Below are 13,114 nucleotides of genomic sequence, written 5' to 3' on the forward strand. Positions count from 1 at the left end.
CTGTCCCTTGCTTGGTGAGGTGGGAGTCAACCACGCCGATAACTCTCTTGATCTCATTTCTGTATCGCTCGATTGCTGACGGGAGTTTCTCTGGATGAAACATTTCAAACCAGCCTTTCTGTCCAAAGTACGGGCCTTGACCACTCATCTGGAAGTGTTCCCAGCTGCGAGTGGTATATTTCTCGGGGAAAGAAGTATAGTGCAACAGCGCCTTCGTATCGTATACATCAATGAGGTAGTCAATAATGGCACCAGACTAGAAAAAAATGTATGTCAGAGTCTCGTAACTTTACTTTCTTGCGCTGTGGGTTGTTTTACCTCCCATAATGTGATGTCTCTGTTTGGATCTACAACTGCAGGGGCCCGACCATTTGGATTGAGCGACAGAAATGGCTCCTTTTTGAGCTCAGCCGGATCAAGATGCTCAACTTCGTAAGGAAGACCAAGTTCTTTCAGAATGATAATAACTTTCCAGGGATTGGGGCTTGGTCCGTGGGCGTAGACTTTGAGGGGCTTGAGGCTGGCCATTGCTTTGTACTGTGAGCTCAATGTGTGTACTCTGTTGTAGATGAAAGGTAAGATAGTCCATCTCGGCCGACAGCCTCTGCTCTTATAGTCGACTTCTTTAAAAGGGGTTTGCTGACACATCCAACGCAGTTCTGGTATCCGGACGTCATCAGCATTAGTGAGTCCTTTAGACCTTTACAGACTTCTGCCGGGACCCACTTCGGATCGGGCTTCGGACCACTCGGTGGACGGGGCTTGGCATGCCGTCTTTGCGGCTCGGCAGTACATTTCTCAGCATTTCTAAGCGCGGACCTGGGTGCGTCCCCCGGCACTAGCATCACTTCTTCCCTCCCGGTCTCAATCTTCACGAGACACATCCAACCACTTTCGTCCGGACACCGATCAGCGAATCCTACAGCGTCTTAGGCATTTCATTCCGATGGCGTCGGCGAGGACCGAGAACGCGACGGTCAGCCCGTGGAGCTGCTTCAATTGCCGGAAGCGCAAAGTGAGGTGCGACCGAGTCAGTCCGTGCACACATTGTTCCAAGGCCGGTCTGGATTGTTCATTTCCAGCTTCTGGGCGCATGCCAACACGGCGCCATGACATGATTTCTTTCCAGAACGGGAAAGAGAAACAGACAGAACTTCTGGGTCGCATCAGGCGACTCGAGGGCTTAGTAGAGGGGCTAAGCACGCAACTTGAGACTAGCACTTCTCAACTCGATCCTGCTATAACAGACGACCTCACTTTTAGCGATGGCTTTTCCAATGTATCAGGTCCACTGCGCTCAAGTATGCGCACAGCGTCTGTAGATAGCGACAGTCCTCCCAGCGGATCTCGCAAGGAATTTGGAAGATTATTCAAGAAGCAGGATGGAACCATGTACATTGGAAATCGTTTTTGGGCTGTTCTTTGGGACGAGGTACGTATCGAGACCGTTTTTCGCAGCTCGCACTTGCTGCAAATGATGTTAACAACTGAGCATAGTTGAGCTATGTGCGCCAGGCTCTCGAAGACGACGGGGAGTTTGACGTCGATCCCGCTGCAGATTTGTCCGATGAGTTATCAACTCGCAATCAATCCTTTCCATGGGTGCAGTCACTTGATCAGCAACACCAATTACGGCCGTTGCCCTCTCAGGTCTCGTTCATCTGGGAGATATACGTGGAAAGGGTAGATCCATTTGTCAAGGTCCTTCATCTGCCGACAACATTTAAGACTATAAAAGAAGCCAAATGTAAGACTCAATTGTCAATTGAAAATTTCTCAATGTCAATGTGACAACTACCAGCATAATAGCATTTACGTCGCTTTCATCTCCATGAAATTCCAGTACAGTTGCTGACGTCATACAAGCAGGCCAACTTACTGCTTTATCTGCTGGAAGCCAGGCTCTAGTAGTAGCAATATCTCTTGCGGCAATTAGATCACTTAGTGAAGATGAGGTGATTCATATTTAATCCTCCATTATTTGACATGTGCTAATGTTTATCAGGTCATGGGCAGTTTTGGCGAGTCAAAGAGCGAACTTCTCGTGCGATATACACTTGGAACCGAACAAGCATTAGCAAGAGCTGGTGTCTTGGATACGACAGAGCTCAGCGTCATACAGGCCTTCACGATATACCTCGAAACGATGCATCGCAAAAAGGGGATGAGAGCTGTTTGGTCATTAACCGGACTGCTGATTCGAGCTGCAGAATCGATGGGCCTTCATCGAGATGGTTCGCATTTCGCGGAACTCTCCCCTTTTCAAGTCGAGATGAGACGTCGTGTGTGGTGGCACATCTGCTTCATTGATTCCAAAGTAGGAGATTGCCAGGTCTCCGAGGTTTCCATATCTGAGAACATATTCGACACCCAAGAGCCGGCCAACTTGAACGATGCAGACATTTATCCTGAGATGACCACCATACCAGCGTCTCGCACAGGATTTACAGACCTGACTCCTTGCCTGATCAAATGTGAACTCTGGCGGTCGAGTCGCCGAATACAGTCGGTCATGTCGCTGCTTCGGTCACAGCAAGCTGCAAATTCTGCCAAACAAGAAAAGATGCTCGATGTTCTTGTTGAGTCCAGGACAAGAATAGCTAGGAACTGGCTGCAAAACTCCCAATCTGACAAGCCGATCTATCCTTTCATCAAGTCGTTCGCTGATATCAATTTTGCGGACCACTACCTTGTAATCCATCACAGGGAGCTCTTCGGCGACATTGCCAAGGTTCGCACCGCAACTTGTGCCCGGAAGCAGAAATTCTTTCTCTCCGCACTCGCCGGGTTCGAAAGGACCCTTGCACTGGTGACACAGCCAGCCACATCCAAATGGGGATGGATCTTCCACGACCAAGTGCAATGGCCTGCAATTTCGATTCTTCTTGTTCAGCTGTGTAGTCATCCCTGGGGACCGACATGTGAACACGCCTGGATTGTGGTTCAAAGGATGTTCAGTACATTCGCCGACGTTTCTAGAACACAGCTATTGCAGCCACCTTTGCGAAGCCTAATAAAAACCGTGCAAAGTCATAGGGCCGAAGAAATTCAACGGCTTAGTATGCTCCCTGTCGCAACTTTACAGCTAGGCCAATTGGCGCGGTCACCGTCTCTATTCTCAACAGATAGAGATTCATCGTGCAGCGACACGATATTTGACATCTCAGCAGCTGAGCAAAGACTGTCACTAGAAAGGACGGTTTCCGCAGGAGAAATATCACCGTATCTCGACCCAGAAACTTTTGCAGCGAGTGATTCGGAGGTTGCAATCCATTGGGAGGCCATGTGGAGAGATTTAGAAACAGCCAGAATTGCTTCTACCGATTCAGATTTCTCGTCTCTTTTCCTTCCAGAACTTTGGGTCGAAATTGAGAATCAGGATCAAATCAATGAGCATGCATTACAGAAAGGCATTGGCTGCACAATCTAAAAAGAACGCACTAACTGAAGGGAGAATGTCGTATCAAAGCGTTATTCAAGGCGAATAGAGGACGGGAATTTTCTGATTCGTATTCTGGATAGCACTAGGAGGCAGTTCAGACTTTGCGCCACAGATAACTGGATTTACCACATGCCTCTTCTTACACACTCTCCAATCAAATAGCAAGTATCACCGAACACTTGAATTCACGCCTGCGATCGCCGGCGCAGTTGCATATTGTGCACATGGAATTAAACATCAAGGACTACCCAAAGTCTTCAACAAATTTCATGCTGCACCTACGGCGCTCTGGTCATCTTTGATGCCAAGCTTATTGAACACATCCGCGAACTTTGCGTGATCTGTCGCATGCTGCATGCGATGACACCACGTGATATGCTTATTCCCAATCCCACCGGATGATGTGGGCTCAAATAAAAGCTCGCCACCGTTTTGGAAGGGATGACCGCCCTGGTGAAGTCTGTGAGGCATCCGAATAATCTGCGAAGCGGACTTCAGAAAGCCCTGGAGAGGGGACAGATCATGGTACTCGGAATCGTTCCCCTGGCCTTTGTCGGGGAGGAACTTGAATGCCTTATACAATTTGATCGAGGAGTCAGTGTAGACTGGGTACGGGCAAGCGGACTCTTTGACCCAATGATCGATAAGCTCCGGACTACCACTCCCGATGATGGCTATGGAGGCCTTGATGGGCAGGGAGCTAAGCACCTCTGGTGTGGCTTTGGTAGCTAGCCTTCGAACGTAGCCTTGACAAGCCTGTTGTTCATGGTCAATTCTATGATAAATCTAAGCCCGACCCATTTGTGCAAACTTACAGGACAGAACCAGTGTCGAATAAAGATGACCAGCACGCGAGGTGCGGCATCTGGTCCTGCCACCACATCCCTGAATGGAACTCGTTTCCCTGTTCGATCACGAACAGGAAGTTCCCAGACAGCTGTCAGCGTCTCGGCTGTCGGAATGGCATCAGCATCAGCATTGCGCCCTTGAGCGTAAGCCTCCGTCTCAGTCAGTTTGGTCGTCATTCTGGGCAGATCTTTACACTATAAATTCAATCATGCGCTTGACGCAAAAGGGGATCAAAGGAGTCAAGGAAATACATCAACAATCCCACGGATGAGCGAGAGTGATGTTGTTTAAATCAATCTTCATTCAGAAGAGTATCCACTAAAATGCTGACCGTTCAGTTCGATGAGGTTTCGTGTGATTTGCCCTCTACGGCCGTGGTGTAGCTTTCGAATCCTTCGAACCCATTGGCGTACGGCACAGGTGGCCTAGGCTTGACCTCTCGGGTACTACTGATTGCGATTCGCTGTAAAATACGGCCAAGACTGCCAAGGCATAGCTTGCCTCACGGCTGTTAATTATCCTGTAGCGGTTGTCTTTCTACGACGACTAACTGAAGAATTATTCTGAATGTGCATCATTTCAGTCAAACTAGAACAATTTCTTGGAAGTCCTGGCTGTTTTCCATTGCTTCCCCGTCCATGATACCCAAAGCGTAACACGGTCCAATTAAATGGTGGTTACCATCTTCGCTTCGACGTATTGTGAACGGCACAGAACATCCTTGAAATATAACCACTTTATCTTCCACCTGGATACTTGCTTGTCCCAGCCCAGGGTGTCCATGCGAAGTCACGTAGGGGCGATACTTATGAAATCTGAGAGCATTGCGGTAGAACATGGCTTTCTGTTCATACCAATCGTGGCGTCTGTCAACATGCAAAGAGTCGGGAGGTTCTTTAATTCCTACAAAAACTTCGTGTGCGGCCCGTAAGTGCTCCTTCTCTGAGTCTGTGACTGGCCGACGGCACGAGGATGGAGTGCCCATCACCGCGAGCCACCACAGCCTGGTGCAAAAGCCCTCAGCGGCCTCTACCTGCGCTGCATCCTCAGCCTTACGCAAAGCGGAGGTAAACTCGCACTCCCACAATTGGTAATCCTGCAAGGTCGGCTTCTTTCCGGGAGAAGCTCTGGTGTCACATGTCCAGGCTTGTGTGATATGGCCCACTAGTATGCCGTTCAACTCGAGTTTTGGATTCGTGAATGATGTGGAGAGCAGCTTAGGAGTCCAGGTTGTACCTTTGGCAGCATCATAGACGTCGTCCCAAGCCCAAAAACTCTCCGATCGACAGTAATTCCAGTTCGGGGCCCAAGAGGGGAGATCTGAATGACGAGGGCAAGCGTCGTTGCTGTAGATCATGCATCTTGGACCGGTCCGTCCGATGGCGATGCGGCTCACATCAAAAGCTATGCTTGCCACTGTGGAATTACTAGAGTAGTCCACTGCAACATCTTTGCGGTCTTTCTCCAGCAGCAATCCCATAAGACCGTAAACACGATCGCGCTCGTCCGTCGCCTCAGGCATAAATGGCCATTCGCAAGTGATGCCGAGCAACTCCTCCCAGCCAAGACCGGGTACCCATTCTCGATAACGACCGAGATAGTCGAGACGCAGCCTCCTCAAATGTGCCCGTTGAGTGATCTGATGCGCGAGTTTCGTGATTTCCAGTCCGATGTAAGCATCCGGATAGGAAAACATCTCTATAATACGCTCTATATCGGCCCAGTCAATCGCGACGTCGCCACAGTGTACAGTGGCCCTCTTTGCAAGGATGAGCTCCTGCATCACCCAAACTCGACACCACCACGGTCTCGCAAAGAGCCTTGCAACTGGCTGAATCCATGATGCTACCGGGAAATCATTGGTGATTCTTGCCATAAGCGCTCGGAGCGGCGTATGAGGATAGACGCCATCATCGCCTTGTTCTTCGAGGAAAGCTGCATATTGGGATGCCCATCCGAGGAGAAGTGATATCACCTCGGCACTTTATCTGCCGCAGGCCCAAGCCAAATGAGAACCTCTTCTGCCTGCCCATAGATGCGATGCATCAAGGGTACCTGCGTGCGCTTTTCCTCGTCGTCGGCTTGGTTGATGCACACGGCATCAACCCAGGTGTCGGGGCAAGTGGAAAGCGTTTGGAACCACTCTAGTGCCTCATAAAGGTTCTGTGTGATCATTACGGCATTGCCATCAATCAAAATGGGAACCTTGGGGGACACCAGCGCGCCCCAGGCGTACGAGAGTGCCTTATAGGAAGGATGCACATCAAGAGAGACGTGGCTGAGTGAGCTAGATATTGCGTGGCGAGCTGTAGCCTTGTCGCGAGTGTTTTCGAGCGCTGTGGGTGGATGATCCAGCTTGAGCAGGCGGATTTGTGTTTGGGAGTTGATTAGCGGCTGATAGGTATAAGTTGAAGACATTTCGTCTTCGGTGTCGCATCAACGGCGACACAGAGCACTCTTTAGTCGATGGCAAAGATAGCTAAGGGTGCAAAATCAAGGCTCCGGGGCTGTGTCACAGAAGCAGGCCAGGCTTCCCAACAGTACATATTGCTTTGCGTATATTCGGCAACAGCCGTGCAAAGGTTGCGTTGAAAGCCTTTGTCTTTTATAACACTGTGTTCACGTCAACTATTGACAGAGATGATCGGAAATATATTGGCTTGTGTTTCGCTTGGTTTCTTTGTCCTAAAGGTCAAGGCTTCTAGCACTAACACGAAGTGAGTTTGCAGATACGGACTGCCACAAGGCAGCACTACTGCTAAGCACCTAGCGGAATGGAGCACTCGGGCTGTAATGACTATACACATACACATAAACATCTATCCTTCCATTTCCAAGTCCGGATCGATCTCCGTACCCAAGTCTCTGTCCTCCAAGAACCTGCGTCCGAGCAGCTCATCAGGCAGATAGTCTTGCTTCACCCGCCCATCCTTATAGTTCGGGTTATACTTATATTCCGCCCCGTAGCCCATCTCTCTCATCAGCCTCGTCGGCGCGTTCCTCAGGTGTATGGGGATCGGCAAGCCTGCCACGCCCGGCTCCCGCAGCGCCGCATACGCATTGTTTAGTCCTCTGTACGTCCGTGTGCTCTTCGGCGCCATGCTCAGCGCCACTGCGCAGTGCGCCAGCGGTATCCTGGCTTCCGGCATGCCGATCTGCGACGTTGCTGTGTAGGTAGCCGTAGCTAGAGGTAGGAGTGTGTTGTCCGCTAGGCCCACGTCTTCAGATGCGATGACGACCATGCGCCGAGCGATGAAGAGCGGGTCTTCACCAGACTGTAGCATGCGCGCGAGATAGTATAGTGCAGCATCCGGGTCGGAGCCGCGTACAGACTTGTGGAAGGCGGAAATGGTATCGTAGTGTTGATCGCCAGCACGGTCGTAGACAAGTGTCTTGGTCAGCGCGGCTTTTATGTCTTCTTTTGTTAAGGGCTTCGCGGGATCCGCCGAGACTTTCTTGCTCAGTGATAGGGCGAGTTCCAGCAGATTCAGAGCTGTCCTGGCATCGCCATCTGCGAATGCGGATAGGTAGGTGAGGAGTTCTTCGTCAATTAAGGGGGAAAGGGGCTCTGAAGGATTCGCCTCGTATTCTTCCTTCAGAGCACGGAACAGAATGTGCTGGATGTTCTCCGTCGACAGTTTCTGTAACGTAAACGTCCGACATCGCGATAGCAATGCCGCCTGGACCTTGAATGACGGATTCTCTGTTGTGGCGCCGATGAGAGTAATTGTGCCAGACTCGACCGGTCCCAGAAAGACATCCTGTTGCGACTTGCTGAAACGATGAATCTCGTCGCAGAAAATTATTGTCTTCTTCCCCGTCAACTGTTGCTCGTTCGCCGCCGCCTGGAACAGCTTCTTGCACTCCGCCACGCCAGTCGAGGTTGCGTTCAGCTCGATGAAGCGGCTGCCTACCATGTGTGCTATACATCTTGCGATCGTTGTCTTTCCCGTGCCTGAGCCTCCCCATAATATCATCGACGGAACTCTGTCCGACTCTATCAAGGCACGCAGAACACCGTTCGGTCCCACGAGATCTTGCCCAAACACGTCGTCGAACTTGCTCGGTCGCATTCGCTCGGCGAGAGGTGCAGCTCGGTTCGTCTTGGTCCTTTTCACTATTGGTCCAGCCTCAGCCATAGGCGTGTCCGTCTTCGACTCGGGAGCCTGCAGCGGAGAGCTTTCACCAGGTCCTTCGTCGAACGACCTCTTGATACCATTGACCTTTGCCGTTGTCCCATTGGCAGCGCCGTTCACCACTGGTGTCAAAGGCTTTGAGTTGGTGGCCTGTCTCTTCGCTGCGGGAGTCTGAAAGAAGGTGGAAGCAGCGCTTCTTTTCTGTGATGATTGCGTTCCATTTTGTGTCTGTGTAGGAGAAGGGATCCGCCCATTCGCCGTTCCATTCGCGGGCGTTGCCGCCGTGGCAGCTTCGCCGTTCTCGAGGAGGAAGGTCTCGCATCCCGAGTCGATGTGGCTGTTGATCTCGGAGGTCTTGACCGGACGCTCACATATCGGACACACGACCATCCTGAAGCGAGCTGATAGCGAGTATCCGGCACGCTTTGCGATGTCCTGGTTGGTGGTGTGGCAGCGTTGTCAAAAACCATACACGCTGCTGATTGACACAATTTCGAGAGACGCGTCCTTACTCAGTCGGAAGTTTAATGGCAAGATGACGCGCTGTTGCACGCTAAAATTTGGCCTGGAGACCGCCACCAAAGACCCGGGCAGGTAGGGCGTGGGGCAACAATAGGGCCCCCTGCCACGCGGGACGGGAGCCAAAATCCTGGGACAGGCTTTTGACAGGCTATTTATTGTTCTGGTGAGACCTCGAAATGCCGAGTGTGATTTACCAGGCCAATACTACAAAGGCATGATTTGCCTTCGTCAATCTTCTTGATGACATCACAAAACAAAGACATCAAGTTGCAGGAGAAGGACGGGCATCGAGCTCGGGGTCCGGTCAATTAACACCATTCGTAGACTGGAGACGAGAAGCAGTGGAAACACTCCATTTGTTCGATACCATCAAACTCTTCACTAAGTTACTAAGTTGAGGTCTATACAGCTATTTGTGACATGTATAATCGCTAGCAGCAATAGCCGCTGCATGCTTCCGAGACGAAAGCATTCTAGAACGCCGTTCCATGGTCCCGGTTCCCAATGCTGGTAGCCGAAGTTGCATATGCTTGCGTACTGTTCTGTTCGACAACCTTGCGTGACCCGGTCTACTAGAGTCCTATCTCGTTTCATTCCTATCGAGTTTTCATACCATGAATGACTCGCCACAGCCGCACTGTTCCTCTGTAGAGATAGACACATTAGCCACCAGCCTCTCACAATGTCTGTCAGACAGGAAGGTACTCACTGATATTTGGATTCCGGAACACAAACCGCTGGTTCAGCTTATCCTCGACCCAGTCCATCTCGCTCCCAATGATGCTGAACAGCGCCTTGCTGTCGATCAGCACCTTGACGCCGTCCTGCTCGACCGTCTCATCAAACGCCCCCGCCTTGTCCACGTACTCGAGGTGATACGCCAGCCCGCTGCACCCGCGGTTCCGCACCCCAACCTTGATCAGCTTCGGGTCCGGCTGGTCGAGCAGCGCCCGCAGATGGTCTACCGCCGAGGGTGTGAGCTTCATCGCCGCCTTGCGCGGGGCGCGCAGCTTCGAGCGGGGCTTGGCCTTTGGTGCCGGCGTCGCTTGTGGTGTCTCCGACGTCGCCGTCGAGGTAGAGGTCGTAGCGGCCTTCTTCTCTGTGCTGGGGGCGTTTGCGAAAGCTTGCTGCGACTTTTGCGCCTCGCGCTCCGGGACTGAGGTCTTCTTGCTTGCCGCACTCAGGTCTGTATCCCGCGGCGTCTTCGGTGGCCTCGTCTCGTGGACCCGCGGCATCGGCGGCTCGATGGGATGTGTTATCGATGTATCTGGCACGCCGGCATTGCGTGGCGTTGAGGGCGGGTGGGGGTTGAGGCGGTAGGACTGGAACTCGGGGAAGGCGAATGCTGGCGACGAGGAGAATTGGCGCAGCAGGTTCCGGCGGCAAGAGAGGCAGATAGAGGAGGTAGTCCTCCGAGCTGCTATTAGTGGCGCATTCATTATGTGTGTGATAAAGAGGCTTGCACAAGCTAGTCGAGGGACGTAGTGAGGGTTGTTGTTGTGCCTTGCGACGAGGGTGAAGTTGATGAGGTTGAGGTTGGTTGGAGCCGCTTGTTTGTGGTGTTTGCTTGATTTCAAAGGCAATTGAAGCTCGGCTGATGACATGATGGTCCGCACCGGTTACCGGTGTTTTCCGAGCCAATCAGCGTCTCCACATTGTCAGCCATGGCAAAACTCCTGCCACAGCCAACCAAGTGTCAATTGAAGTGAATTCGCTTTACAAAGAATGCTGCTTGTTATCAGATCAAATTAATTGTCTTTATCTTTACAGAAGTTCCTTTTCCATTCTAAATCGTCCAACGCCTTTTTACAATGAAAAGTCCCCGAAGGCAACATCAGGAATCTGCATGGGTATCATGCTCGGAATGCCCTCTAAACCTGTATGGAGAACCCAACATGGGCCGTTATTCTCCCACGAGCAGTCTTACATCGGCCACAGCTACTCTAGCCACCTTCTTCAGCAGCGTCCGCTCGTCAGCTTCTCTGTACTTTTCCCACGAATCCAGACCCTCCTTGGCCTGGATACTTAGCGTCTCATATCCCTGCTTGATCACCTCCGCGACCTGCAGGCTTGTGAGGACAGCTCCCCCACCGATGCGGCTTCCCTTGCCTCCTTTGCCATGTGTGCCGTCGGCCAGTAAGTTCTTGTAATGCGTGCTCACGTTAATGAGAGTTTCGATACTATTGCTTGGCCTGTTTACTAAACCATACGTGTCCCGGAACTTCGTCAAGATATCACCAGACTCGACCACCTTGTAGAAAAGGTCGTCGTATGCTGCCGGTGTGGGTAAGAACGCTTCTCCTGCTGACAAACCTAGTGCAAGCAAATTCACCACATGGTCCAGAAGCGTTTCGATATGCGAGAGGTCCTTGAGATCAGATGCGTATGTGGTCAGGAAGCGGATAAGTGACAGCAATGACCGGAAAAGCTCGTTCCAGTGATAATGCAGGCGTGTCCGCGACCTCGACATGTAGGAGATGATGCGGAGGAGAATGCCAACGCAGAGAGTGTACAGTCCGACATCCAGTCGCCGCCGAAGGTTATGGTTAATGCCGTCAATCATCGTATCCAGAACAGCCGTTGCAATGGTCCGTTCATTTCTCACAAGAGGCAAGTATGGTGAACGCTGTCGGCAGAGACGGACTGCCACCTTGCCTTCATCGCTGCACATGCGTTTGCAGAGAACAGGGTCCTCAATCAGAAGTCGGAAAATCATCAGACTCAGATGACTGTAGGTTGTTGTCCGTTGCGAGAGATGGGCGTGTGTCAAGAGATATGAAGTCAACGAGATAAACGCTGCAAAGGATTGCTCTTCTCCCTTTTCAGGGGCCAGTGTAACGAAGTTGAAGCAGAACAACTTGTTGGCATGCGCGAAGTCATATGTGGCCAGCAAAACGGCAGCATCAAGCCCGGGTCTGTATCGTATAAGATGACGCCCTTTGAAGGGGAGGACTCATGACTTACAATTCTGCAAACATCTTCTTCTGTGTCTCGGAATCGTATACTGGCTTCTTCTCCGGCTTCGGTCCCGGCACGATCGCCCCAAGTCCAATCATATTAAGTGTGCTGCTTAAGGTCCAGCCCTCCGGCAGATCCTCCAGAATATCGATATATTGGCCCCTTAACCTTTGAGAGGCATACCCCACGCTCTTGATGATCCTTTGTATCGTAGCCTCGTTGACAAAATCGTTCAATCGTAATTGATAAGGGTTTTGGAACTCGAACTTATTGTAGTTGGTAAGCAGTCCAAGGAGGGTAAATGGTTCGAATATCCTCGCGGGAGTGTCGCATTCTTGTATGAACTGAGAAGGTCAGCCAAGAAACATAACTGTGGCATCGTCCTGCAAACCTTCATGATTGCCGGGAACAAGTCTCGTTGTATGAAGTAGGTGAGCAAGCTCGTCTGGTATGCCCCGGATGTGACGGCCAGTGCCACCTCGACAGCCTTCTGGCGAACGTCCACTACCCCGTTCGGTCAGCCTTGCGCATCATCTTCGACGGGCATCTCTTAACATACTACTCCTGCCATTCCGCAGTATCCAGTCCAGCGCCCCCGCAAAGTCCGTAAACACGGTATCGATATGGTCGAGGCCGGCTAGAACGTTTATGATGTCGGAGCTAGGGTTCATGTACTTCTTGGCGAGGACAGCGGAGAGGAACGTGCTCAGGGTCTGTAGGCAGGCATCAGCTTCTGTCTCGGTATCCAAGGCCTTGTTTGAGGCGTACGTCAAGTGCATGCAGGTCGGCAGCTCCTTGTGTCCCCTTGAGGGCCTGTATGGATCTTGTGAATAGCTCGTGACATTGCAGCTCGAGCTGGAGCAAATCGCCAGGGCTGAGTTCGTCTAGGATGTGTCGCAACGAGAATTTGTCGGGTTTGAGCAGGAAGAACTCCTTCCAGAAGCCCTCTGACTTGTCGCCATCGTCCTCTTCCTAAGTGTGTCGCATGGCGCATTAGCAGTCGCGTCCTGTATCGGCGGGATCTAAAGAAGAAGCAAACCTTCAAAGAGAAAGCCACGTCAGCTCGGTTCGGCGATTGCACGCGACAACAGGCGCGAACGGTAGGAAATGGAGGCAATCAAACCTTGAATAGCTCGTCGTACAGCTGAACAATCTTCTGCTGAAAGGCCTCGGGTCGAGGCTGCTGGGTGAGGGGGGATTGCTCCAT

At 51.6% G+C, this 13,114-nt stretch overlaps 3 protein-coding genes across 3 annotated transcripts; all 3 read right to left on the minus strand.

Annotated features, from left to right (window-relative positions):
• Window positions 1–7,110: 7,110 nt before the first annotated feature.
• Window positions 7,111–8,817, minus strand: UCRPA7_8891 (putative aaa family atpase protein; the record flags this gene model as incomplete). Its single annotated transcript, XM_007921397.1, has 1 exon — window positions 7,111–8,817. The coding sequence occupies one exon, from the start codon at window positions 8,815–8,817 to the stop codon at window positions 7,111–7,113; it is 1,707 nt and encodes a 568-aa protein (XP_007919588.1).
• Window positions 8,818–9,638: 821 nt separating this feature from the next.
• Window positions 9,639–10,184, minus strand: UCRPA7_8892 (putative iron sulfur assembly protein 1 protein; the record flags this gene model as incomplete). Its single annotated transcript, XM_007921398.1, has 1 exon — window positions 9,639–10,184. The coding sequence occupies one exon, from the start codon at window positions 10,182–10,184 to the stop codon at window positions 9,639–9,641; it is 546 nt and encodes a 181-aa protein (XP_007919589.1).
• Window positions 10,185–10,852: 668 nt separating this feature from the next.
• UCRPA7_8893 (hypothetical protein) lies at window positions 10,853–13,114 on the minus strand (the record flags this gene model as incomplete). The annotated part of the gene is made up of 6 exons (XM_007921399.1): window positions 10,853–11,864; window positions 11,914–12,173; window positions 12,299–12,411; window positions 12,467–12,620; window positions 12,676–12,879; window positions 13,031–13,114. The coding sequence occupies 6 exons, from the start codon at window positions 13,112–13,114 to the stop codon at window positions 10,853–10,855; spliced, it is 1,827 nt and encodes a 608-aa protein (XP_007919590.1).

This window comes from Phaeoacremonium minimum (assembly GCF_000392275.1).
Source record: "Phaeoacremonium minimum UCRPA7 unplaced genomic scaffold PA7_03_scaffold_610, whole genome shotgun sequence".
In the NCBI taxonomy this organism is placed as follows: domain Eukaryota; kingdom Fungi; phylum Ascomycota; class Sordariomycetes; order Togniniales; family Togniniaceae; genus Phaeoacremonium; species Phaeoacremonium minimum.